The sequence below is a fragment of the Drosophila novamexicana genome, unplaced genomic scaffold, assembly GCF_003285875.2.
Source record: "Drosophila novamexicana strain 15010-1031.04,08,12 unplaced genomic scaffold, DnovRS2.1 tig00000870-arrow-arrow-pilon, whole genome shotgun sequence".
Lineage (NCBI taxonomy): Eukaryota > Metazoa > Arthropoda > Insecta > Diptera > Drosophilidae > Drosophila > Drosophila novamexicana.
The window spans coordinates 897,042-922,945 of NW_020824830.1; the positions used below are offsets into that span (position 1 = coordinate 897,042).

General features: G+C 41.1%; 6 protein-coding genes across 8 annotated transcripts in view; 2 read left to right on the forward strand and 4 right to left on the reverse strand.

Moving 5' to 3' along the window:
- The window catches only part of LOC115764845 (phosphofurin acidic cluster sorting protein 2), a 54,979-nt gene extending 41,477 nt beyond the window's left edge, over positions 1-13,502 (forward strand). Inside the window, exons 1-9 of one of the 3 annotated variants that reach the window (XM_030708096.1) lie at positions 3,099-3,436; positions 3,585-3,862; positions 8,694-9,021; positions 9,770-9,895; positions 11,198-11,795; positions 11,862-12,351; positions 12,415-12,997; positions 13,059-13,175; positions 13,250-13,502. In XM_030708096.1, the coding sequence (XP_030563956.1) occupies positions 3,716-3,862; positions 8,694-9,021; positions 9,770-9,895; positions 11,198-11,795; positions 11,862-12,351; positions 12,415-12,997; positions 13,059-13,175; positions 13,250-13,380 (2,520 nt within the window). In that variant the 5' untranslated portion in view covers positions 3,099-3,436; positions 3,585-3,715 and the 3' untranslated portion in view covers positions 13,381-13,502. Of the gene's footprint in view, positions 1-3,098; positions 3,437-3,584; positions 3,863-8,693; positions 9,022-9,769; positions 9,896-11,197; positions 11,796-11,861; positions 12,352-12,414; positions 12,998-13,058; positions 13,176-13,249 lie in introns of those variants that run through there. The other 2 variants (XM_030708094.1, XM_030708095.1) reach the window with 2 other exon arrangements.
- Positions 13,503-14,506: 1,004 nt separating this feature from the next.
- LOC115764846 (UPF0692 protein CG33108) lies at positions 14,507-16,367 on the reverse strand. Its single transcript, XM_030708097.1, has 4 exons — positions 16,015-16,367; positions 15,703-15,950; positions 14,874-14,970; positions 14,507-14,812 (listed from the first exon to the last, which is right to left on the reverse strand). Exons 1-4 carry the CDS (start codon positions 16,249-16,251, stop codon positions 14,591-14,593), a joined length of 804 nt encoding a protein of 267 aa, XP_030563957.1. The 5' UTR covers positions 16,252-16,367; the 3' UTR covers positions 14,507-14,590.
- Positions 15,030-15,603, reverse strand: LOC115764847 (U6 snRNA-associated Sm-like protein LSm3). The gene is made up of 2 exons (XM_030708098.1): positions 15,477-15,603; positions 15,030-15,424 (listed from the first exon to the last, which is right to left on the reverse strand). The coding sequence occupies exons 1-2, from the start codon at positions 15,495-15,497 to the stop codon at positions 15,134-15,136; spliced, it is 312 nt and encodes a 103-aa protein (XP_030563958.1). The 5' UTR covers positions 15,498-15,603; the 3' UTR covers positions 15,030-15,133.
- A 110-nt stretch (positions 16,368-16,477) lies between the features above and the next one.
- LOC115764679 (ras-related protein rab7-like) lies at positions 16,478-17,826 on the reverse strand. Its single transcript, XM_030707867.1, has 4 exons — positions 17,741-17,826; positions 17,177-17,357; positions 16,886-17,104; positions 16,478-16,831 (listed from the first exon to the last, which is right to left on the reverse strand). The coding sequence occupies exons 2-4, from the start codon at positions 17,354-17,356 to the stop codon at positions 16,613-16,615; spliced, it is 618 nt and encodes a 205-aa protein (XP_030563727.1). The 5' UTR covers position 17,357; positions 17,741-17,826; the 3' UTR covers positions 16,478-16,612.
- A 686-nt stretch (positions 17,827-18,512) lies between these two features.
- On the reverse strand, positions 18,513-21,215 carry LOC115764678 (ras-related protein Rab-7a-like). The gene is made up of 5 exons (XM_030707866.1): positions 21,119-21,215; positions 20,073-20,323; positions 19,787-20,005; positions 18,913-19,050; positions 18,513-18,848 (listed from the first exon to the last, which is right to left on the reverse strand). Exons 2-5 carry the CDS (start codon positions 20,250-20,252, stop codon positions 18,762-18,764), a joined length of 624 nt encoding a protein of 207 aa, XP_030563726.1. The 5' UTR covers positions 20,253-20,323; positions 21,119-21,215; the 3' UTR covers positions 18,513-18,761.
- A 458-nt stretch (positions 21,216-21,673) lies between these two features.
- On the forward strand, positions 21,674-25,865 carry LOC115764725 (protein UBASH3A homolog). The gene is made up of 8 exons (XM_030707933.1): positions 21,674-21,889; positions 22,040-22,280; positions 22,340-22,535; positions 22,767-22,868; positions 23,148-23,317; positions 23,389-23,716; positions 23,783-24,667; positions 24,730-25,865. The coding sequence occupies exons 1-8, from the start codon at positions 21,774-21,776 to the stop codon at positions 24,966-24,968; spliced, it is 2,277 nt and encodes a 758-aa protein (XP_030563793.1). The 5' UTR covers positions 21,674-21,773; the 3' UTR covers positions 24,969-25,865.
- Positions 25,866-25,904: the final 39 nt, after the last annotated feature.

Consider the following 25,904-nt stretch of genomic DNA (forward strand, 5'->3'; position numbering starts at 1 on the left):
GCTGCTTCAGCTTTGGCCAAGGTCAAAGTAATGTAGTACTTTTTGCTGTGTGCCAATTTTTTTTTCTGAATACCCTGTGAAGTTTGATGTAAAAAAGCACGTTATGTATGTAACAGGCAGAAGGCATTTGCGAGCTCATGAAGTATATACACATATATTCATGATCAGGATGTCAAGTTAAGGCGACCTCGAAAGCTAGAAAAAGTTTTCAAGAATGAACATATGAAATTCCCATGGTGAGGTGCTGGTTGCATAAATAGCGAAGCTTTTTTTTTTTGCTATATATGTATGTATAGAATGAAGTTGGCCAGGGGTATCTACAGGGTATCTACTAGTCGCATACCCGTGACACCGGCGCTCTGGCTTGCTTTTTTCGGTGTTGTTTATCTCTAGGTTGCCAGCCAAAGCCGCAGCCATGGAACGTCCAGCCACAAGAACAACAACAGCATCATCTATCTATATATCAGCTGTATATATATATATATATATATATATATATATCAGATATATATATAAACATTAAATCAATGTCGTTCGTCGCGTTTCAATACGCTTTACATTACGTATACGCCGCGTTGAGCGCGTGGGCGTTCATAAGTGTGGCATCTCGTGAGATGGTGGGGTGGGGGGGTGTCTTCATGGGGGCTGGAGGTAATTTTTCCCATGACTCGTCTTCTCCATTTTGGCCGCTAATGATAGCCACTCCTCGCCGGCCCGGCGAAACACTTTGTCTACCATTTTCAGTTTGTTTGCATTCATATGAACCGCAGTTCGCGGAATTCGCGCACCTACAATAAGTTGAGATGGAATTTTTACGTTTTCATGGAAATTTTATTAATATGCATAATGTAGACCAATGCAGATGGGAATTGGCGTGCAGTATAGCGCATTAGTCTTCGTATAAACACACACACACACTCACACATTCATTTTGTATATCAGAATACTTTTGTAGATAATTAATATCACTTTTGATTGAGCATTTTTGTTGCTTTGGTATCTTCATCCGGCAGGAAGTAGTTCATTTGGCGAAAGATGGAACAGTTGGGAGGGCTTTGGTATAGAAGCATTCTACAGGGTATACAATTTTCGGCTTACCGCAAAGCTATTGATTGACGCTCCAGTTTACAAGGAACAATATGTATATATATATATATTTAGTTGAAAGAGCGCTAAAGATGAGTCGAGCGAGATATAAAGGTGCATTATCTTGTCATTACGATATAATGACAAAGGCCATTGCAGCTATAAACTAAATAATTACAATGCAGTTGCAGGTGTTGTTGTTGCTGCTGCTGTCTGCAGATGCAGGCTCAAATCGCAGCCGCAGCTGCTCCACTTCAACTGGCTGCCATTGTTGATTGTTGTTGTCCACTTGCTGGAGATAAGAATATACCCCAAGTCGCTTCATCAGACAAGGAGTATATAATAGTCAGTCAGGGCGCGACGTTGCTGGTCGAGGCCTGCATTTGCGCGAGATGCTTGTTTTCTAATCACCTGGTTTTCTAATCAGTTAACTGTTTATTTAATGCTGTTAAAAGTAACACTTATCCACGCGCAAACAAAAACAAAACAGCACACACACACACACACACACGCACACACTCACACTTGTATGCGCTACGATATTTAGGGCCTCAAACGGGCACGCGATGGGCTGCTGCCGTTGCCGGCCGGTAAAGGCTCGGAATCGAATAGTGTGCGATTGATAACGGCAGCAAAACATGCAACTTAATAATTAAACAGAAAACAACAACGGACAGACGAACAAGCAGACCAAACAAACGAACCGATCAACGAATTACATGCAGACAAAATAACAAGCAATAGGCTGACGACGACGCGACGATGACAACAGCAGAAATGTAATCAGACTTTTTCTTTCGTGCACTTAATCCCACACACTCAAGCCCCAGCTTAAAAAGCCCCCACATCAGAGAAACATAGACAGAGAGAGAGAGAGAGAGAGAGTGAGGGAGAGAGCGGGTTAAAGAGAGTGCAGCGTCAAGTGCTTTTAAGTTGAAATAACAGCGGTACATTTTAGATACATATAGATACGTATCCATATATGTGTGTATGTATGTATGTATGTGTGCTCATCAATGACTATTTTGTCAATTAACCGAATCGATGCGTAAAAATAACTTTAATAACCGTTTGTTATGCCCCTGCGCACGGCCAGTAAGCTTTCCTGTACGTATTGTTCATACATGTTCGAGGGCTGTTAGTACAGTACTGAGAAAACTGATGATGAAATAATAACAAAAATTATGAAAAACAAATATTAAAATTCTAATAAATATTTTTACATGCATCACAAGTATTCAATTTAAAATAGTTCCAAATTCTATTATATTCCATTGAAAAACTTTAAATATGTAATTCAGTAGTACGAAGATACATACAGTTCGAAAATTAAAACGCCCTAATACGAAAAGATATTGGAAGATTGAAATTAATGTACATTATTCCAAATTGTTTGACTTGCGGGGTATTGGAATTCAAATTCAAATGCCAATAAGCAATAAATAATTTTTCTTAAAAACACATCTGTACATACCCCTAACAGTATAGTATCAGACAGATAAACAAATGATTTATATCATAGGTCTTTTGTAAATATATATCCATTACATTTACAAATAACGTTTCAATATTATTGATTATAAACTGTGAAAGGGAACTATTTCAATATAGAAATGTGTATAAAACAAATTAATGCTAAATATCTTCACTATAGCATTTATTATTTATTATCTGCCATAAAATGAGCCCATAAATTGTCGATAAGCCCTCGTGTGTACTTAGGCTTTTGCCCGGCATTGCTCGACAATTTCTCGCAATGATTTTTTAAAATTTCCCCCATTGCGCGGTCAGCTAATCGAGCATCGCTCATTGCCCGCTCCATTGTACACTTTGCGAGCGCTTAGGTGAGAAAGTGGCGCGCTCTTTTCAGTCAACGGTGCTGCTGTCGCTGCTGTCGCTGCTGCTGCTGCTGCTGCTGCTGCTGTCGCTGCCGCTGCGCGCTGCCGGCGTCGCAACAAAACGTGCGAAGCGTCAGCACAGCGCATTCATTTGGCTGGCGAGCGTGCAGGAAAGCAGTGTACAGTGAACATAACGGACTGTTGAATCGAGGCAAAAGAGATGGGCCGATAACTCAACGCTGATATCTTGTGATTAATTTATTTACGTAGTCGGCGGTGGCAAAACAAAAGCAACGCGCGCGTGTTTATTTTCCCTTTTTACTTTGCTGCTCTGCTCTTTGCGACAAAGTACGCAGTACGCGTTCAAGTCAAGAATAATATACAAAATTATAAAGCAGACTCCAAAAAGGGGGGAAGGGGGACCGCAAAAAGAAGCTGCCGGCGGCGCGACGTCACGTCTGACAAACGGTTAAATACAATTGCCAAATAGTTACATAGAGACATACATATATGTGCGTAAGATATGTGTGTGTGTGTGTGTGTGTGTGTGTGTGTGTGTGTGTGTGTGTGTGTATATATGTATACCTGACAGCTGAAAGTGAAGCATCATTGCGAAAATCGACTATATCTTTGGGTATATTTGCTTTTGTATCCAAACAGATCGCGTTGCTGAATACTCGGACGAGGACGAGGAGGCTGAATTCAGTTCGGGCGAATTCAACGACGAATCCAATGAGCTGGCCATCACGGGCTACGATCAGAAGCGTGACTATAATCCGGCCAAGCATGATATGCGCAAGTATCGCAACAAGCTGCAAAGATCGGGCATTGCGGATATCGCAATAGTGGGCCATCATCCGCACCAGCATCATCCGGTGGACAGCGACAGCGAGTTCGAAATGAAGGACAAGAGCTCATCCCGTGCCAAGTTCAGTCGGGTGAGTCACAGCCAAACATAACTAGACACAATAGTTATCTAGTTTTACATACCCTATGCATATATATATATATATATATATGTGTACATTTGTCATGCTTATATCGTGTAACCCCCAGCAGGTGTCCCCAATTCGACCAGCTACTTATTTAAAATAATTGTTTTGCCCGTTTGACATGGCCGCAGTCAAGGGCGCCGCCTCCCCCCCCCCCCCCCCCCCCACCCTCCTCTTCCCATCCCTCTCCAATTTAAATTATTTTCTTTTTTTTTATCATACAAATATCATTTTCAGTTATCTAAACACAAGTGACTCGAAAATTGAAAACAATTCACTTGGCAACAAAATGTGTTTAAGGAAATTACTTCAAATTTCATATAATATATATTATATGTTATAGATAGCAAAAAGAAGCTTTGTATTCTGCAAGTTTTGTATATAAAAACAATCTTTAAATAATAAATTCTTAAAAAAAAATATAATTTCACAAGGCAAGATAGATATAAAACATGCTTAACTATATTTAAAAAAATGTCATAAAAAAAAATAAAATAATTGCAATATATTATTTTTTTTTTTTTTTGAAGTTTTGATATCTCGATACCTTTTCTATTGAGGAAATTTTTTTAAAAAAAATATAAAAAAAAACTTATATAATATATATATTATATTTTTTTTTTTTTTTGACTTAAAACTAGTTTTAAAATAGAAATATAAAAAAATAATATATTATATATAGTCACAATTATTTCTATTATTTTTTCTAAGACTTGCTTGACACTTTAATATTGACAAAATATTATTTTCAGCATATTTTCAACATAATTATTTTGAAAACTTGTCAATTTTCTAAATCGAGTATTTATTTGAAAAAAAAAAATTAATTTAGCTAGCCCTTTTCCCCTCGCATCCCCTTTTGTTTTTTAGGATTCCAGCCTCTTTGTTAATGTAACTAGTTTTATGTTTTTGTTTATGTTTGTAAGTGTAGCACAAAGTTTTCTTTTGGTGCACAACATTTTGTTATGATCGCTCATTTCGCACGGCTGCAATTATCAAAGGCTTTGGGCTGTGACAAGCTGCCAGCCGTACCCCTGCTCTATATTAATGCCACAGCATACATACCTACATACATACATACATATGCACATACATATATATTGTATATTGTTATTTTATTGTTGTCTCTAGGTGCTTTTCGAAATTTTAATTTGGTGACGCAATAATCGGGCCACTGCCTGCAGCTATTTCCGTAAAGCCAAAAGCATTTTCTTTCGGCCCAAATCGCACTTTTGTATTTGTATTTGGCTAAAACATTGCATACGCCGTCTAGTATGTATATATATTTAGTTAAAACTATCGCATGGCTAAGAATTTGCCATCGAACTTGTTGACAATTGTTTTGTTTTTGGCCTTGAGCATTCGCGCACACATGTATTTATTAAGGCCAAACGGTGTCGTGCAGGGGAAACCTGCAGAAACAGAATCGGTTTAAACTTGTATTGCTTTGTACCCTTGAGACCCTACTCACCTACCCTACACCCGGGTGCTGTTGTTGGTCTGAATCCATCAAGTCTAGAGATGGGCGCGGCCCGGCACGAAAAACAAACAAAAAATATGCGCGCCTAAAAACACAGACAACTTATTAAAAAGTCCGACGACAAACATTGTTGAATTTTTCATCAATTTATGTCTGGACTTTTGCAATAAGCAGATTCCTAAAATTGTTTGGCTTTTAGCTTTTGGCTTAGAGCGCTTCTTTAGTCTCTCTATATATAAAACCGGCGACTGACTGATTGATCAATCTGAAATTTAGACTAACCGCTAAGGCGGAGTTTTTGCAAATTCCACTCGCAAGTATGGAAAATACGCGGAAAATGTTTCTATAAAACTTTTTTGTTTACCAACCGATTGGCCTCAAACTCATATTCAAAGATCTTTGTTTTTTTAAATAAAAGTGAAGTTGTAATATTTTCAGTTTGTAGCACAAAACGTGCCACGAACAAGGCCGGGTAATACACGGTACTTATTTATATATTCACATGTATACCCTCATGTTACGCATGTATTTCTGCAACGCCTTGACGTATGCAATGGATTTGCACGCTCGCCTGCGTCGTCGAACGACATTAACCAGAAATAGCTGCAAGTGCAGACATGCCGAGTGAATAAATAGCTGACTGATTGATTGACTGCATGAGAATTGAATTGCATAAATGTCAAGGAATAGGCGCCATGCGCAAGTCAAAACAAGCTAAACACAAATGCCCGACTAGCCTTTACCCTACAACATACCTTTTTAAAGGGTATATGTCTATGAACGTTACTGAAATGTCTGTTCAACATCATAAGGTATATTAATTCTTGATCAGTCATATAGACGAGTCGATATAGACATGGCCGTCTGTCTGTCTGTCTGTTTCAATGCGAACTAATATTAGTTTGAAAAGTGTCCTCATGAATCTGTTGCACTATATCATATAGCTGACATAGGAAAGATCGGCGGAATAGTTCGATCTCAGGTATTTCAAAAAACTCATAAATTTTCAGCTGCACTATTTTCACATATGGTATCTGAAAAGGGATATGTCCGCAAGGGTATTAAATCTTCGTTGTGCTTGTATTTATCGAAACAAGATTTAACATATATCCGTCTGTTTGTTAAAGTCGTGAGTTGCCTCGCTGATATCAATACTTTGTTAACTCGAAGTTAAACTTTGAGTACAGACTTTTTCGAATATATCATTATATGTTTTATCTATTATATTAGCCATACTTGGCAAGTTAAGCCTATGCTCATGATCGTATATCTTATAGACCCCATAGGAACAATCTGTCAAAAAATTAAACTAAATTTGAATTGTTCATAAAAAAAACTTATCCTTAAATATGCATTTAATGGGTATAAAAACGTTGCATGCATTTAATTGGTATCATTTACTATTTTACGACTATTTGTGTTCACATTTTATTTATATCTCTTTGAAGCTTAGAAGATAAACTCTATAAAACAAATAGTCTCGGAATATGCCTGAAATAATCAGAGATGCCTTTTCGTATCTTCCATATTTTTAGCTATGGTTTAAAAGGGATTTGTGACGCATGTCAAAATCACAGACATGCTTGCGCTGGCTTCGATATAATTAGAAAATCAATTTCATATTTCTTTGTGCTTATGCTGGAGCAGAGCCTGAAGGGAACAAGGGAACGACAACTTGCCAGCAACGCGGCATATTCTGGGACAATTTGCTTAAGAACTTAAGAACTCTGATAAATATTTAAATAACAAGAAAAGAGCGCAGCCAATTATAAGCTGCAGCGAAACGACTGAACAGACAGGCCGACACATTTAGGTGGAGGGGATCCCTCCCTCCCTTCCTGCCTGCAACCAGTTGCCGACACAACAGTGTGGCATGTTCGACTGTTACGCCCCCCCTTTGGTCGCCCGCCTGTCAGGTGCACAGGTGTAATATTAGCCTGCGGCTTTTGTTTTCATTGCTGTTGCTATAATGATTATTATTGTTGCTGCTGCTGCTTATTAATGTGTTGGCTTTTACTGCCAGGATCATTTAAATGTCTGTCGTAGATAAAAAGTCGCTTAATGACAAGGCGACAGACGGACAGACAGACGGACGGGCAGGAAGACACGACAGCGGCGCAATTAAAATGCTCTTTTTATTGTAGCATCTCGCAGCTGCATACATTTTATCACCTCAAAAAGTTTCTAGAGATTTTATTTAACGTCCCCCATAAGAGCTTCAGATTTATAATTTTTAATGGCCTGTAACCAAAGCATTTAGGGTTATATTACGACTGCAAAAACTAGTCAGGGACGCCCATTATAAATAAATAAAGGCTTTTAAATAAAAACTAACAAACTAAACAAGATAATCTGTTGTTTTAAGCCAAGTAAAGCAGCCTTAACTTATCTTGACATTATTATACCCTGAACCCATTAAAAATGGGTATAAGGGTATATTGTATTTGTGCAAAATCCAAATGTATGTAACAGGCAGAAGGAAGCATCTCCGACCCCATAAAGTATATATATTCTTGATCAGCATCAATAGCCGAGTCGATCTAGCCATGTCCGTCTGTCCGTGTGTCCGAGCTAGAGACTTGACTTTATATGTAGGTGCTCCTAGTTCCCGCGCAGATCGAGTTTGTTTCCGATAATCGATAACTTACTCCGTTTCCAAGCAATCGATAAAAATCGATATCGATATCACGTTTTTTGGGCAATTTTGGTAAATAATAAGAGCTAGAGTCACCAAACTTGACATATAGCTTCTAAAATAGAATATATATATGCATTTGATGTTGGAAGACGAAGGTTCAGGGTATCCCCTAGTCGGTAGCCCCCGACTAGAACCTCTTATTTGTTTAAGTTTATCAGACTCTGAACACAGTTAGAGCAGGGCCTTTCATATTAATATTATCCTGCAATTTATGCCTCAAGGAGAGGTCCACACACTTTGAACAAATTTGAAGAATAATTACATTAGTTATTTATTTGAGATTTCTTCAGTAATCTATTTTTACTGAGAGTATTCATCTGGTAGATTAACAAAGAAATAGTGGGACTTTCCCTGTGTAAGGGTCAAACGCCTGTCTAAGGACACCGTCAATAATTGGACGTGCAATAATACTCCCGGATATACATATGTCTCCGCGGAACGCATAGATCACATTGATATAAAAGCAATCAGTTTTTAGATTTTGATTTAAAGCATATGAAGTTCTCAGCATCCTTCATTAGACAATGTCTACAACTTTGTCCCTATTGTTTATACTTTTTGACTAATTTAGATCAAATTATTCAAATTGCTTTTTTCAGACAATTTCGCTGCAGCAGCGCAACTTTAAGCAGAAAATTGTTGCGCTGTTGAAGCGTTTCAAGGCCAGCGAGGAGCTGGAGGATGAAACACATAGTGGTACCGCAGCGCTGCGCGGTGAACGCGATTTGGATGCACTCTTTCAGGAGCTGGAGTCGCTCTCCTGTTGCGAGGGCGATGATTCCGGTCCAGACATGGACAGCATATCGATTGGCTCGACACCGAAGCCGTCGCTGCGTCCGTTCTTCACCAACTCGCGGATAATGCTGCACGACAGTCTCGCGGGCAATGGCAGCGGCGCCCCGGGCAGCGGCATTGGCGGAGCAACGGGTAAGTTCTGCTACTTGCCAAGGCATTTTATAAGCAACCAATTGATGATATTCTTGTAGCTTTATGAGGTTATGTACATAACATACATATATGAGGCCGGCCAAAAATGGCGCCTATTTCCGTTCGTCATTGGGGCACTAATATGAAATTGTTTCAGCCCAAAAGCAGGCAACACTTTTCGGTCGTGTCCAATTCGCCGTACAACTATTTGTCTGTTTTATTTTTATACCCGTCTCTTGAATCTTTTTTTGCCTGGTTTCGGTCAAGGCTGCGTTTCATACGAACTCGCACGTGTGTATACACACTTACGCATACACAGAAACGAACTCACACACACACAATTGCAAGGTCACATACAGTCAGAAAGAGAGAGACAGCGACAGAGAGGGAGAGAAATGGCAGCAGGACCAGTGAGAGATTCACTTACAGTTACAGTTAATTTAATTGACCATTTGTCCAATTGTGACAGGCATATATTATACATACACATACATTCAAACATACATATGTATGTATGTGTGTATGTTAAAATGGAAGGGAGCGTAACTGGAGGCAATGCTACATAATTGCAATTACGATTGATTTTGATTTAACTTTTATTTTACTGTATAAAATGTATTTTTAATTAACAACCTGACACGTATTCGATTGGAAAGCTTAATTGTTTCCTATATTTATATTTATATTTAATACACAAACAAAGAAAAACAGAAACATTTTGCATGGCTTGTACAAATTTCTTTTGCAGGAAACTCTGAGCGCCGATCATCGGATAAGAGCGACCAATTGACCAATTCATCTTACAATATTGAATATAACAAAAACCAAAAATGCATTCATTTAACAAACAATAACAATTCGGCTACAACACCAGGTCTGTGTAAATTGCAGCAACAAAAAACCAACAAAATACCCAACACTTATTATCTCAAATTATAGTACACCAATAATAGCCCAAAAGCCCAACCTCCACCAGCTAAAAGATATACATATCCACACCTCAGTCAGTAAATGAGTACAGGGCACGTTTGATATACATATAAATGATGAATTGATAAATTATTGAATATCTCAAATGAATGGTGCTCATCGTATCCAATGTGCACTGTACTTACGCAAACAAGCAAACACATTAATAATTTATAAGTTGTTATGTTAATTTTGAAATTAAAAGCCTTGGCCTGCCCCACCATTACGCACGCCCTTACACATACTCACACGCATACATACACAAGCTCAAATACACCGTTGCACTTGCAATTGCAGCGCTAACATTCGTAGTGTGACCGCGCATTGGCTGCTGTTATTGCATGCGTTAGCAGCGCTGTTAATGTTGTGACGTCACACAAAACTCTCATTTAGCGCCGGTCTAATGTAAAGAAACTGATATTTAAAAACACTTTGACTTGTTTATTGCATACTATCATTAACCACAGTGAACCTACGTTTTATTGTCGACAATGCATGTCACACTTAATAAACCAACAACCCTTAAATAGAAATCGGTACATAATTAAATTCATGTGTTTATTTCGAGCTTCGTTTTTATTTTTTCAATTAATAACACCCTAAAAACTCCAATCACTGCGTCAATGCCGCTTTCTACTTCTCCTTCAACTTATTCTTTGCATGTTGCGCCGTGACCCCCTTTAGATTAATTGCGACATTGCTCAGAAAATTCAAGTGGAGCACTCTACACAAATATAAATAAACACACACACACACAGTCTAAAGGTGTTTGACGTATGCATGCATGTGTGTACATATGAGAGCACACACACACACATGTGTACATACACACATGCACATTCGTGCGTAGGGCTTCTTCGGGTAGTAAAAAGTCTTAACTGTATTTACGAACAACGCATTTATTATTTATTTACCAATAAAACGTCGTCTCACATACGCACTTGAAGCACCTTGGAATGAACTCTCCATTAGGCTTATCAGTTGGAGTTGCAGCAGGGGAGGAGCGGGGGTAGGGACGTCTGTGCCTGCCTGCATGTATTTTAATAGCATTTCTTGTTTTTAATAATTCGAACTCTAGTGCACCACACCCAACTTAGGTATATTCCTCTAGTCCCCCTCACGCAATGTGTACCTCGTCTCTTGTTGGGTTTCTTTTTTCATGGATTCACCTGACTTAATCTGTTGTGGTCATATGTTCCTTTCGCAGATCGCGCTGGTAATGATAGTTCCGGTAATGAGGGAAACGCCGGCTACACCGATGGCCAGAACTCCGATCCCCAGAATAGTCCGCCCAGGGACAAGGATTATCTGCGCCAGCAACAGTATCAGCAGCTGACACCCGTCAGCTCCATCGCGGGCAACACGTGCAGCGTGAGCCCAGCTCAGGCTCAGGGCCAGACCGAGAAGCGCTCGCGCTTGTTTCGCACCTCCAGCAATGCGCCGATCGTGGGCAGCGCAGGCGGCGCCAGCGCTGGGAATAACAGCAATGCGGCGGCAGGCAAACGGAAGCACACGCTCAGCCTGAGCGCGGAGCCGCGTTCGGCTCTGGAGGCATGCTTGTCGCCCACAAATGTGGAGCCACGCAAACTGCTGCTGGATCAGTTGAGCCGCGTCTTTGCGGGCGACGACAACATTATACCCGAGGTGCTGACCATCATAAGTCCGCCCGAGGCGTTGGGCGGCGGCTCGCTGCTGGCCAAGCTCATTACACTGTTTGCCAATTCCCTGAAGCCGGCCTTTGTGCCACAAAACACGGCCGAGGTCAAGGCCGTGCTGCAGGCCCTCATGGCCAAAATTCAAAAGTAGTGAGTAGACACGCCAGATCAGCATTCCAGTTGCATCCACTTAAACGTATTCATTTATCCAACTAGTTGTAATTCGAACGCCAAGCCGCCGCACACGGTAAAGGTGCTGCTCATCGGCGGCGACTGGCTGCAAGGCGCCACGCTGCGACACTACGTGGAGCTGATGGGCGTGCGTCCGCCCGACTGGCTGAATCACTTGCGCTTCTATCTGGTGCCCATCGGCGGCGGCAGCAGCAACGGCAGCGTGGCGCGCCATCTCAGTCAAATGGATCAGACGTATGCTGCGATGTTCGGCTCCGAGAACTGGTCGCAGCTGTGCGAACGTGCGGCTGCCACCGCGGCGGCAGTCAGCGCCGTGACCACAGTCAATGCCACGGCGCTGACGGCCAATCTGGCCGATGCGGCTGCTGTGGCCAAGTCGGACATTGCGGAGCTGGTGCAGCGCATACAGCGCTATCTGCATGCGGCCGGGCCCTGCACGCAAATACCCATTGCCGAGGCCATGGTCAACTATAAGGACGAAGACTCGCGCCAGATCTTTGTGCCATTTGTCAGCGTAAGGGTAGCCGCTTAAAATATCTGGTATTATGTTTAACTTCCTTTCCCTTTCACGCTGCAGGACGTACGCATTGGCTATCTGGATACGCAGGCCTCGCTGGATCTTGAGGAGAACGCCGCAACCAATATGACCGGCAGCGCTGGCAGCGGCAGTTCAGCAAATGCTTCCAGTTTGCCCATACCCATTGGCGGCAACCAGAGCTCGTCCAGTGTGCACAGTGGCGTGTCGGGCTCGCCGCCGCAGCAGCAGCAGCAACAACTGGGCCAGGGCATGGGACGCACATCACCACCGCTGCTGACGCCGCCAGCGTCGGGCTTGCCGCATCGCGAACGGGGCGTAAATGAAGCGCTGATAACACCCTCGTCCCTGCAATCGCAGACGTTCAGTGGAGCACTGGCTGCTGCCGAGGCCGTGGAACTGCAGGTGGACTACTGGCCGCTGGTGCGGCACGGCGAGTCGCATGCCAAGGACTCGAAGGGCGGAATGTCGCGCGGCAGCGACTCTGGCGGCGGCAAGAATAGCATTAAGAGTACGTTTAGGAATCTGCAGGTGTGGCGCCTGCCACAGAATGCACAGCAACTGGGTGATATGTCGAATGGACTGACTGTTAGTTTCGCCACCAAGGAGAAGAAGCAGAAGCAAAGTAAGTCCCTGAGCGATACCTAAACATATTAGCCATAACTACAGCGTATATTCACCAACAGTTATGCGCCTGGGCAAGAAGAAGGACAAGGAGCGAGATCTCGAAAAGGAGCAATGCGTCGAAGGTGTTGCTCGTCTAATATGCTCACCCAAGCAGTCGCATCCAGTGCCACTGCGTGGTAAGTGTTGTCGGAGCACGTGAGATCCTAATCCTAATTAATGCTAATCCTTTACTTTCTATCAACTCTCACAGTTTACATTGATGGCACCGAGTGGACTGGCGTCAAATTCTTCCAGTTGTCGTCGCAGTGGCAAACGCATGTTAAGAACTTTCCCATTGCGCTGATCGGCTGCACGCCCATGTCGTGTGCCGAACTAACCTAGTCAAACAATATACCCAATGCCCCCATTCTCATGCAGACTCGCACACGCAGACAGATACAGTTAGAGCAGGGGGAGCCGGACAGATGCGCGGCAATTCAATTTATTAACTAAGAAGAATGATAATTTATTTTATAATTAATATTTGTAAATTTTTAGTTAATAAATTACTTTTAGCTTGTAAATTTTCTTTTAAGTCTACAAAACGCAAATTTGTGAATTTATCTCAAAATTTTCGAGCCACACGCATCACACACCCACTCACACACAAACACACACATATATATACACTACCAATAGGTAATAGCTATATAGTTAATATACATAATGAAATTATAAAAGCCGAACGTTTAACACTTGTTCAAATTAACGCGTATCAAATATCCTGTACAAGTAAACTAAACAATGTAGTTGCCGTTTCAAGAGTTTATTACCAAGAACAAATTTTCCAAATCTAGTTTGGCTAACAAACGGTTTGCCAAATGGTTTCGGTTAGCGTGTTGTTCTCTTTTTTCATAAATAGGTGCCACGCTGGAGTCAGGAGCATTGCCAGAAGGGCTCCGAATCGAGCCACATGATCTCAACTCTGCTCTCACCATGGCAACAGCGTGATATATATATATATATATGCTCTGGCATTATCTAAACTAAACTAAACAAAACGAAACTATCGTATCTATATGTTATGCAGCATACTATAACTACAACTGCTTACCAATGTGAATGCATATTTAACCAACCCGTCGTCTATATACTATCTAAATTCAGACATCTGTATGTGCAACTAAATATATACTTAGACAATATATATACATACATACATATATATATATATATACTTATATAAGCATACCTATCTAATCTGCATATTCTAACATATGTACTACTCTAATTGTTGTGATTTTTGAAAATTCATAGTGTGCACAACAGCCGATGCATAGATTGTATATGAAAATATATGCATGCGTGCATTATATAGAAAAGATATGGAATGAATCCGTTTCAAGCAATATACCTACCAATTGGGTGCGAACATTTTGCCGATTTAAGATGAATGTCAGGCGCGTTGCAATTGAGAGCGAACTTTAAAATCAAATATTCTAAGATGTGTAATTTATAATTGTATTATTAAATATACATATATATATATATATATGACATTTAAAGACAACCCGAAATCGTTTTTGTTTGCCAAAACCGTTCTCTTACAGCATCAACGCACTTGGGTCAATTGTTGAGGCGGCGCGCTGATTAGAATGGAGCGCTCCTTGAGACCAAGAGCACCGTCTATGCCGCCGGGTGGCAGCAGAAACGTGCAGCCTTCATGAGCCTTGGGCTGCGCGAACTGCACAAGATTTGCATTGCTCTCGCTTAACGAAACCAAAGACCATATCGCCAGGCTACGTGTCTTGCCATGGCGTGCCACCACGAAAAACTGCAAAAAGGGCAAGTTCGTGCTAAGTCTGAATATTTAATATATTCAAGGACTCGCTCACCTTATCCTGGTCATCAATTAGGTAGCCCACAATCAGCGCCCAATGGGCTCGATGTCCAGACTTCAGGCAGGGTGCATGATTCACGTCGGCATCGTAACTGAATAGTTAAAATAATGCCTCGATTTAAGGTCAACCAAAGTTTGCAAGAAAGACGACTAATGAGACACAATTTGTGGCACTTTATTGAAAGCAATCCTAATACAATTTGCATAAATGCAGCGTTCCTATTTAACAACCAGTTCGTTTACTCCCGGCGACTCCTAGCCCACCCGCATGGGCGGCGAGACCAATATGACGCCGTCTCCTCGTACGAACAGCATGGGTATGGTGCGCTTTGTGGTCTTGTACACCTCCTCGTAGGTTTCCTCATCGATTTCCACGGTGGTTACCGTTTCCTCGGCATCGCCCAGAACCATATTTAAGTGCTGGTCAAAGGCGTGTAGCCGTCCTCTTAGTTCCCGCTCGTTGCGCATTTTTACGTACACCTTCTCGTCCAGGCTGAGGCGAATAAGGTCCAGCGGCTCTTTGACCGGCAATATTACCTGGCTGAGCTGCAAGTACGTATGTTAGTATGATAATTATTTAGTTTATGTGTTTACGTACCTGTTCCTCTTCAGTTGCCATTTAATGAACACTTCAAAGCACCTTAGTTTACAACAAATTATTAAATTCAAGGGAAAACTTATTTTGTTTTCTTGTGTTCACTTTGTTGCACTAAATAATACCAAAAGTTAGTATATACTTGGCAGCACTACACGCGGCACCAGTGCTGCCCAAAATACATTTTGGATTTAAAGCTAGAAATGATTTGTTTTTGAAAAAAGGATACGGCACCAATAAACAAGCACCAGCGATAAGCTGCTCCTTGATCCTGGCACAATCCAAAAGTCCTTCATGAAATAGGCAAGCGCCTGCACTGTTTAAATGCTTCCGAGTCAATTCATATAAATATTGCGCACTGAACATTTCGCCATTTATTGTGTACTTCTGTGCAACGGCATCTGCAAGCAATTCCGTTGCCGTCGGCTGTCCATTAAGCAACATGCTCAGCGCTGTTAGGCCACAGGTGGGTCCTACCTGTAATTAATTTAAACATACATATAATTACATACATTTATATATGCATAGGGAACTCGCTAACTTGTAGAAAACTTGGTATGGCATAGAATTGGCATCTCTTGGGCTGTGCATATTGACACACACGGCTGAGAAAGCAACCCTTCTGCAACTCCGGGTAATCCAAGGCCCAGCTACACTCATCGTTGGGTATTCGATTTACTGGAACGGAGATTTGATCTTTTTGAATGTTCGTAAGGGAACTCTTTAAGGTAGGCGGCGCCGGCGGGGGCCGGGGTGGAACGGGCGCAGCTGGTGACATTTGGCACAGAAATTCGGTTATTGAGGTAGTTGAGAAGCAAAATAATAATTAAACAGCTGTTTGTGAGTTATGGGTAGCACTTTTTTGACACGGCGATGCCAACTTGTTGAAATATTGCCAGCTTTCGTAACCGCCAAATATTATTTGAATTATTTGCAGACAGTTTTTAAGCAATTGAAATTTTAACTTTAAGCCGGAGCCTTGTTGTTTTTGCAGAAAGTTATCAAATATGTAAATTGTTATTTTTAAATTGTTGTATAAATGGCTCAAACTTAATTCACATAAGAAAATTGATTCAGATTCAGGATAAGGCATATTACTTGCAAGGATTATGCTGCGAATTCATATTGTATTTATTATTTTAACAGCAGCAGCATATTTTCTGAGGCGGACCATCGGGCTCTAGGACTATGGCAGGGTCAAAATCGTTATCGACTCTCTGTTGCTCCTCTAACGCTTCCACTGCCATTTTTGCTATTTCCTCGAACGCTTGTTCCACATTGCAGCCATTTTTTGCCGAGATCTCATAGAAGGGCATGTTGTTCATTTTACACCAATGCAGAGCGACCCGAGTCGGTACCTGAATTTAAATGCGTACTTGTTAGAAATGACATATTTAACCAATTTGACATACTTTTTGTTCATCTAGATCAGCTTTATTGCCGAGCACAACAAAGGGAAAATTTGCAGGATCCCGCGGACTGGCCTGTATTAAGAATTCGTCGCGCCACAAGTTCAAATTCTTGAATGAGTTCGGAGATGTAACATCGTAAACGAGCACGCAGCAATCCGTGCCGCGAAAGAAGGACACGCCGAGTGTCTGGAAGCGATCCTGACCAGCCATGTCCCACATCTCGATAAAAGAAAGTCCGCGACAATAAAGCAGCACATATACAAAGACGGGCCAAGCGAAGCTAAGGCTTACCTGCATTGTGATCCTGCGCTTGTTGACATTAACCTCTTTAGTAAAAAAGCCAGTTCCAACCGTTGCTTTATACATATTTGTAAAGCATTTGTTTACATAGCGATTCATCAGTGAGGTTTTCCCAACGCCGCAGTCTCCCAAAACTAGGATCTTAAGCAATGGCTTAGAGTGATTGGACATGCTATTTCGGGTCGAGCATGGTATGATTTATAGGGAACATATATATATATATATATAATAAATATGAATCAGTTTGCTCGAAAGCCCGCAATAACCACAAAATTACAACAAAAAGCATTATTATTAGTATATGATATTGATTTTTTAAGTAGAACTAGTAATGCTTGTCGTTATCTGATTCCTATATATAAATAAAGCAATCAGATATATCAATATAGCAATCCGATAGCGAAAAGCATTAGTAGTACATTAAATCGAAACTCGAACTCTTTCAGAACGACAAGAAATCCGTCAAGATCCATGCCAGCTAAGATTGTCAACTATTATATATACATACGTACATTCGCGAGTCATCTTCTTCGATTTGCCAAGAATTGAACTCACCTGCTTGTTTTTTGTATGCCTTGACTTGTGATCGCGTTGGTAATGCAACAGCAACTGCTTCTGCATGGATTGTTTCCTTGTGAAGAGAGTGAGTTTTCATAATATTTATATATATAAAATATGTGAACAAGCTAAAGCTTTGTTGGTAGGTTGCAATGAATTATCAAGAGTGCGTGCATTCGAATCGTTTTATGTAAGCTAAGTATGTATTTATGATATCGCTATCGAAGTTCTGAAGAATTCCGACTTTGTGGAATTTATGGCAGTGTCCAAAAGATTGCAATCAACTTAGTTTTATTTGTTTAAGTTTTGGCTGTTTCAATAGTTGTTGATTCTTCAATGTTTATTAAACAAATTAAACCAAAAGCATGAAAAAGGTAAATAAAAAGACGTGAAAATAACATAGTATAGAGCAATGCACAATCGAGGTGCATCTATTACCAAAGTGAAGCAATTATTTATAATACTCTACAACTAACAAAGTGAATTAATCAAAGTTATGCTCAAATTGATTAGTATTGAGTTGGAAACTGAGCTAAGCCAATAAATTGTCAATCGCCAATTGAATGTGCAGAGTAATTTATATATATGTATATAAAATTAGTTACAATAAAAATGTATATTTTTGTTTTATTAAATTTACAATCACAAGAATTTTTTTTGTTTTCGATAATTTGTTATTGGTGATTCTGATTATTATTAATTTCTGCAACGGCTGCATCTGTTGAGAGCAATAATTTTACTAAAGGCAAAATATTACTAGGAGGGCGCGCACAATATGTAAAAGTATTTAATGGATTGATAGAACAGAATTTAGCATCCTATCTTATTATATCTATGCAGTTATTGAAATTGTTTTACTTAAACTTATAACCTTGCTGTCGTACATCATATTTGCTTTTTATACTCATATGCTGTTATGTATTTTTTATGTTTTTATTTATAATATAGATTGTGTAATTATGCACTTTGCGTTGTATTCTGTTGCCGCAGCTCCTGCCCGTAAAAATATAATATTACATTAGCATTGACAATTGTCAGCGTTGCCTGGACGATTATTTTCAGAGTTCAAGCGTATTTGATCGGGGAAATCGTTTATGAGTTCAGCCTGAAATACCAAAAGATATGAGTTATCAATGCAAGCATTTATAGCTAAAAAAAAAAAAACCTACCTCCGTTTCCTGTTCCAGTGCATTCTTTGCGATGGTCTGAAACGCCATTTCAACGTTAATGCCCTCCTTTGCTGACGTCTCATAATAGGGTATATCGTTTTTCGATTGGCACCATTGCTGCGCACGGCGCGTGGATACCTGGAACAAGCAAGATATTGAATTTAAGCAAACAACTGAAAGATACTGCATTATCTACATTCCGAATGTGAATGCAGCTGAATAAATGAACAACTGTTTTATAACTTTTAAAACATGGCTATAAAATAAAAACGAGAACCAAGAATGTAACTGACTTGAATGAATAAAATATACATATAAGTTGTTATTTCATAAATTTCATTAATTGTTATTGCATTTCCTGGTAAAATGAAATACAAGCCAAACAGAGCTGGCAATTTTTCGATTCAGTCGAAGTGGAGCATAAAAATCAAATCAATCATCTGTTGATTCACTTCGCTTAGTATTTCGAATAGCTCATTGTTACAATAAAAACGATGATTTTGCTTAATCTAAGAATGCCATAATTAATCTTTTCTGACAATGCCTTTGTCTCTGAGGTCAACAATGATGTTCGGATGATCAAGAATCTAAGCTCAAATAGCCTGAGATAACAAGGACCGCGGGCCTCAATTTCAAGCATAAAACATGCAATTGAAAAAAAAATGTACTTATTAAAAAGCATAAGCCAGCTTAAGGCCCGTGTGACCTTGAAGACGCCAGGTCTGAGACTATAGTGGTTATTTCTTGATATAGGCCCTACAGACACGACTGCGCCTATCTCTTATAAGAGCTACCCAACCGCTGCCCAACTTTATTAGTTATATATAAAGTGAATGCTTTGTGGAATTTGACGCTTATCTGTTTGAATACTTACTTGACGATTATCTAAATCCACTTTATTGCCCAGCACGACAAAAGGGAAATGCTCAGGATCCCGCGGACTGGCCTGTATTAAGAATTCGTCGCGCCACGAGTCTAAATTCTTGAATGAGTTTGGCGCCGTCACATCGTAGACGAGCACGCAGCAATCGGCGCCCCGGTAGAAGGCCACACCAAGTGATTGGAAGCGCTCCTGGCCAGCCGTGTCCCAAATCTAGGAAGCAATCAAAACGATCAATAAACAATTTCAAACAACTGCCGAATTCTGGGTATTTGCTCACCTGCATTGTGACAACGCGATCGTTGACAACAACCTCTTTCGTGCAAAAGTCCGCTCCGATCGTTGCCTTATACTGATTGGAGAAGCGTTTGTTTACATATTGATTCATAAGCGACGTTTTACCAACGCTGCTGTCGCCAAGTATGATGACTTTCAGCAATGATTTCTTTCTGCTGGCCATATCGATATTTGTTATTTGTTGCTATTTCTTGCCTATTAGCTTTTAGCTAGCTGACGTTTAAGCGCTGGTGCCTGCAAAATAGACAAAAAAAAAAAACATATACATATATTGGCATATTGTTTAAAATATACTTTTGCAGCAACTTATTGGGCATAATTCAATTACACGCCTATCTGAAACGCCTCGGATTACCAGCACAGCAACATCGAACAAATCTGGGCTCTAATTGGAGCAATGCCACGGACATGCTTAAATGATAAAAGTCTGAATTTACACTACGCACATGACTCATGCCCCGAACAATGACTGACCATTGCACGGAGGCAGGCGCGCGGTGGAACGGGAGCCCGCATCGAGGCGATAATAGAAAGAATGATAGTAAGCGTATGCAAGGGAGAAAGTGACAATGACACAACATGGTAGATGTATAACAAAGTCCACGAACAAGGCTGAATCGAACAGGAAGTTATGCTGGTTGCGACAAAACAACATAAACAATAATTGGCCCTAGGAAAACGCCCATATTAATCACAGCATATAGGCTGATGAACATTTAAAAAGTTAATGTAAACACAAATAAAATCAAAACTGTGCGGAAGCTAAAAAAAAAATTGCCATCTTCGCATCGTACCACCCGTCCCGTTGGGGACCCACAAATGGCTTGTTTTTGCGCACCAATACAATAACATTTGTATGCACACATGTACATCCATTTGTATGTATGTTTTTCTCTGTGTCTGAGCTCCACTGGCATTTTCCATACTGTTTTTATTGCTGCGTAACACAATTTTTCAGCGTGTCTTTGTCTCGAATAACGTAGTTTCTTCACTTTACAATATACTACAAACACCTTATATATAACTTACTTTATTCACGATGTATCTTTATGGTTTGAACGCACTTTATTGCCACTCAACTACGCAGTTAATTTTTTTGTTTTCTACAATTTTTGGCCAATATCAACTATATTATCGATACTGCATTTAATCGATAGACGATTAGCATATACAATACGTTAACAGAGCACTCCACACTTGACGATGACTCCACAATTTTCGATATGCGACTTTACATAATTAATCCACTCTTAGCAGAGGAGTGCTACTTTCTGATTAGGAATGTAAAGTAACATAAAAGCACATAAAAAGAAGCATTGGTTATATTTCAAGGCAAACCATACTTGAATTCTGCGCAGAGCTTCTAACTGTTAATTAAGTTACTTTTCTGAACAGAAAAATGTATGTCTTTAATAGAAATTAATAGAAAAACAAAAATACAATTATAATAATTTAATTATATTCAATAAAAATTCACCATCGACAAGCACAACAATTTTACCGATAGTGCCAGCTCTACTTCCCACCTATTAAAATTAGACTTGCCGTTGGTCACACTGCCATAACGAAAAACAATAAAATTGTAGCAAAACTAGTTAGAATATTAAACTACGTACTTATAATTATAAAATACAAAGCCTGCGTGTGCCGTAGCTATTCGTAAGATACTGCAAGATAAGGAAACATGGCAACGCTGCCGCCGCGTAAGAATCAAACACCAACTCGCATCTGCCAAACGATGAAGCCGCATTTGACTCCTTTACAAACGTTGCTGCAAATGGGCTTCCAGAAGCATAGAGCGTAGGTATCAGCGCCACAAAGCGCCTTGTGCCAGCAGTAGCTACTTGTGATAAAGCATAATTTTTGAATCATATACAAAAAACAACTGAAACCAGCGCAGCGCCATTTATTGATTATTTTTTATCACATATCCCCGCAACTCCCCAACAGCGAAAAGGCGCTGGCTTCAACCGGCAACAGGGGCGTGCAAATTGCTTCAGATTGGCTGCTGGCCCACGTTAACGATCCGACGTTGGACGAGTGCGCGCCACGCGAGTACATCATATACGCGTGCCCAACTGGGCCGTTCTTGCAGCAGCTGGAGGAGTTCTGGTCAAAGTCGCGTCAGGTGTGCGGCTGGAATGGAGCTCACAACTATGTGCCACACATAACGCTAGTGTCCTTCTTTAAGGTGAGTCAACTCTAAAGTTGACTGTTAATAAAATTATTAATGCCCATTTTCATTGGCAGGCACCCGACGAATGCTCCTTGCAGCTGTCCAAGGCGCTGAAGCAGGTCGTGGACATGACGGGCGCACTGCTCGATCGCCCCATCAAATTGGAGCCATACATGAGCCAAAACTTTATGGGATTTTTTGTGGCCGAAGACGATGCCAACTACTTGAAGCGTCTGGCCTTGCAATATGTTAAGGAGGTGTCCAACTCAAGTATGCCCGCATCGCCCATTGCAATTTTTTGTTTGGTTGCAGTTGCACTGCCTTTCCTTTATTTTCTTCGTTGTTTTGCACTATTTATTTGGTTATCTGTTTAATGCCGCTGGGTTCGGTTCTGTACAGTTTTGGCGTGGCTTACGGTTTCGTTCTCTTCCTATCCCTCTGCCTGCCCCGCACACACACTAACTGCTGGAAATGGACAACAATATTGGTAACGGAGCACAGTTATAAGCGATACTTACGAGCAGCTGGACGCTATTGTGGCCTGCTTCCCCTGGTGCGGAGCAGTATCCTCGGGTACCCGCTGTATTCCGCGCAGCAGTCGATGTAAGCCTCATTAATTTAGATAAACTAACCGCTAACAGTTATCAGTTCATTATCAATCTCACACTCGCATTCCCTCAAATGACTTGTAGTTTTGATTATCAATCGCATGCGTAGTACATAATATTTTTGGTTTACACTCGTTATCATAACGTGACCACATTTATGAAAGCCCTATCTAGAGAAAATATGCACACTCATGATACACTCATTCGTAGATTAGTTGAGTAGCTTGTGGGGTTTTTTCCCAGACATTCGTCTAATACACTCTGTTACCCGTAGCTATATCACTCGAGCCACACGTAAAGAGCCTGCACCTGACGCTCGCCTATCAGTTCCCGCAGGCACAATTCAATGCACTGAAATCACTTGTGGAAACCCTTGATGCCAGCTGCGCTTCCAATTGGGAACTGCGTCTGTATTCCCGCGATCCACGACTCGCCACCAAACAAGTTAGCACAGCAAAGCGCACCGTTTGCACCTGTTGGACCAAGGAAATTAAATTAATATTGATAATTTATAGGTGCAGAAAGTAGTGTATCCCCATAATCCGCACGAAACGGACGAGCTGGAACTGCGCATTGGCGACTACATCTACTTAAATAGCGAGGGAGTTGATAGCTCTTGCGACGGCTGGGCGGAGGGCATATCGTGGCTCACAGGCAGTACGGGACACTTGCCGGTTAATTACACGGAACGCACTGCTGAGTCAGATGCCTGGACGCTGCATCGTGTTGTTCAGCTTTCCAAGAGTGTAGCATCCTCGCTGAATTCTGCTGAGGATCTAGATATTGTAGACGGGCGCAGCATATCCACGGAGCCCGAGGAGCGTCAACGCGAACTGCAGCAAAGTACATTAAAACTTATCTAGTCCTCTTTAATCCTTCTGCCATATACATTTAATTCCCAATGTGTAGGTGCACAACATCCGGAGATAATAGAGGGTTCTTCGTTTGAGGAATCGGAACAGAGCGTTGAAAAATACTTGCGACAGACTCTGCAGCCCTGCCTGGAGCTGCCGTCGGTGCAACTGCTCAACAGTAACAATTTAACACATCCGCGCAATCCACACACGCCTACAATTGAGATCACCGCCAATATGTCTTCGAACTCCAATTCGGTATCTAAGAACATTGACGAGATAATGGTGGAGCCGCTGGCAGTGCAGCCGCCTAGACCCGATGATACGCTCAGCGTGCACTCAGACCACGAGCACTCCTTGCTGCCTAACACATTGGATGCCATGCACAGCGGTAACCGCAAGGTGTACATTATGCGCCATGGCGAACGGGTGGACTTTACATTTGGCACCTGGATACCCTATTGTTTTGATGAGTTCGGCAATTATATGCGCAAGGATCTAAATATGCCCAAGGTGTTGCCGCAACGCAAAAACAGCCCCGATGGCTGGCAGAACGACTCACCGCTGACAAACGTTGGCCTGTACCAGGCGCGTCTGACCGGCGAGGCGCTGCTCGAGGCAAAGGTCCAGATCGATCATGTGTACTGCTCGCCCTCATATCGATGCGTGCAAACCTGTACAAGCGCTTTGGAGGGCCTTAAACTGAGTGGAAACCACAAAATTAAGCTGGAGCCAGGACTTTTTGAATGGATGGCCTGGTATCCCAATGGCGTACCCGATTGGTTAAGCAGCAGCGAGCTAATCGACTCCAAGTACGACATTGATTTAAACTATGAGCCTGTGCAACAGGCTGCAGAATTAACAGCCCAGTTAAAGGAATCCACGGAGCAGTTCTATATGCGCAATCATAAGGTTCTGCTGCAGCTGCTCGAGCGCACGAGTGAGTCACTTGGAAGCACCGCACCCAGCACACACTTAAATAGTCTTTAACTTTGCTTACAGCTGGCAATATTCTCATTGTCGCGCATGCCACCACACTGGACACCTGCTCGCGTCAGCTGACGGGCGGCGCGGCACGCAGCACTAGCGAGCTGCGGCAAGTTATACACAAAATACCCTACTGTAGCCTGGTCACAGTGGAGCAAATGGATGGTATCTGGAAGCTGGTCGAACCCGATTGCCTTCCCATAACGCACTCGAAAAATCCGCGATTTGAGTGGAATGTGCTGTCGACCACCTAGTGCCCGTGCTTGGAGCAGTTTCTGTGCACGCATTGAGACTGATAAAAACAATTAAAAAAAAGTAAACAGACGACCAAACACAGCACCGCACACATATGCAAACATACGTAAATTGTTAAGTTTATGAAATTGGCTGCCAAAGCGTTTGTAAAATTGTTTGCACTTTATGATATATTCACTGATGACAATTGTATAACTGCCAATCATATAAATTGAAAGCCCATGTCTAAAATTTAAGCATATAAATATTTATGTGCATATATATTTACGCATTACTACGCTATAAGAGGTGACAGTTGCTGAAATTGAGCCAATCGGCTCGGTGTTTTCGTACGTTTTTTATAAGATGCTGCAATGTATACGCTATCTACAATAATTGTAAACAATACGTAGTTATAAAAGGGCACTTTTAGCCTTATCATCAGTAATACTTTGCTGCTTTGATCTAGCTTTAGCATGGCCCGTTGGCTCAATTATGCTTAATATTGATTAGCTTTAGCGTAGCGCAGTTTTATTTAGCTATGTCGGAAAATAAATCAAACCCCAGAGAGGCATGTTCTTATATTTGGACAGAGACATATAGAAAACCTATACTAGCTTATAGATATTGAATTTGTTTTAGATATTAACAGAAAATATATATGTAATATCGACCAGTAATTAAAACAATAAAAAAGTATATCATATGAAAACTGTTGTTGCCTTGGCATCTATTTAATGAACTCGATGATATTGCCTTTCGACCCGCCCGGAAAACAAGATTCCATAGTTCGCTTCACTTTGTGCGGCTCTGCAGAAAATAGCCGACATTGTATTTATTGCGCATAGAATTAGTACGGTAATTTGTTGTAATTGTTAAAACTATGAAATATATAATTGTTGAACTATTTAATTGAATTATTATTTGTATTTGTATTTTTTATATTACATATGCGT

What these genes read in the sequence shown, in the direction of transcription:
- LOC115764725 (XM_030707933.1), top strand. Translation starts at nt 21,774, where the DNA reads ATGGCAACGCTGCCGCCGCGTAAGAATCAAACACCAACTCGCATCTGC. An exon ending in CGCTAGTGTCCTTCTTTAAG is followed by an intron (nt 22,281 to 22,339) that starts GTGAGTCAACTC and finishes TTTCATTGGCAG; the next exon opens with GCACCCGACGAATGCTCCTT. An exon ending in GCAGCTGCTCGAGCGCACGA is followed by an intron (nt 24,668 to 24,729) that starts GTGAGTCACTTG and finishes CTTTGCTTACAG; the next exon opens with CTGGCAATATTCTCATTGTC.
- LOC115764847 (XM_030708098.1), bottom strand. Translation starts at nt 15,497, where the DNA reads ATGGCAACTGAAGAGGAACAG. An exon ending in TGGCAACTGAAGAGGAACAG is followed by an intron (nt 15,425 to 15,476) that starts GTACGTAAACAC and finishes ACGTACTTGCAG; the next exon opens with CTCAGCCAGGTAATATTGCC.
- LOC115764678 (XM_030707866.1), bottom strand. Translation starts at nt 20,252, where the DNA reads ATGGCCAGCAGAAAGAAATCATTGCTGAAAGTCATCATACTTGGCGAC. An exon ending in ATCGCGTTGTCACAATGCAG is followed by an intron (nt 20,006 to 20,072) that starts GTGAGCAAATAC and finishes ATTGCTTCCTAG; the next exon opens with ATTTGGGACACGGCTGGCCA. An exon ending in TGGATTTAGATAATCGTCAA is followed by an intron (nt 19,051 to 19,786) that starts GTAAGTATTCAA and finishes TGCTTGTTCCAG; the next exon opens with GTATCCACGCGCCGTGCGCA.
- LOC115764846 (XM_030708097.1), bottom strand. Translation starts at nt 16,251, where the DNA reads ATGTCACCAGCTGCGCCCGTTCCACCCCGGCCCCCGCCGGCGCCGCCT. An exon ending in CCATACCAAGTTTTCTACAA is followed by an intron (nt 15,951 to 16,014) that starts GTTAGCGAGTTC and finishes AATTAATTACAG; the next exon opens with GTAGGACCCACCTGTGGCCT. An exon ending in TAATTGATGACCAGGATAAG is followed by an intron (nt 14,813 to 14,873) that starts GTGAGCGAGTCC and finishes CCCTTTTTGCAG; the next exon opens with TTTTTCGTGGTGGCACGCCA.
- LOC115764679 (XM_030707867.1), bottom strand. Translation starts at nt 17,356, where the DNA reads ATGTCCAATCACTCTAAGCCATTGCTTAAGATCCTAGTTTTGGGAGAC. An exon ending in AGCGCAGGATCACAATGCAG is followed by an intron (nt 17,105 to 17,176) that starts GTAAGCCTTAGC and finishes TCTTTTATCGAG; the next exon opens with ATGTGGGACATGGCTGGTCA. An exon ending in CTGATCTAGATGAACAAAAA is followed by an intron (nt 16,832 to 16,885) that starts GTATGTCAAATT and finishes ATTTAAATTCAG; the next exon opens with GTACCGACTCGGGTCGCTCT.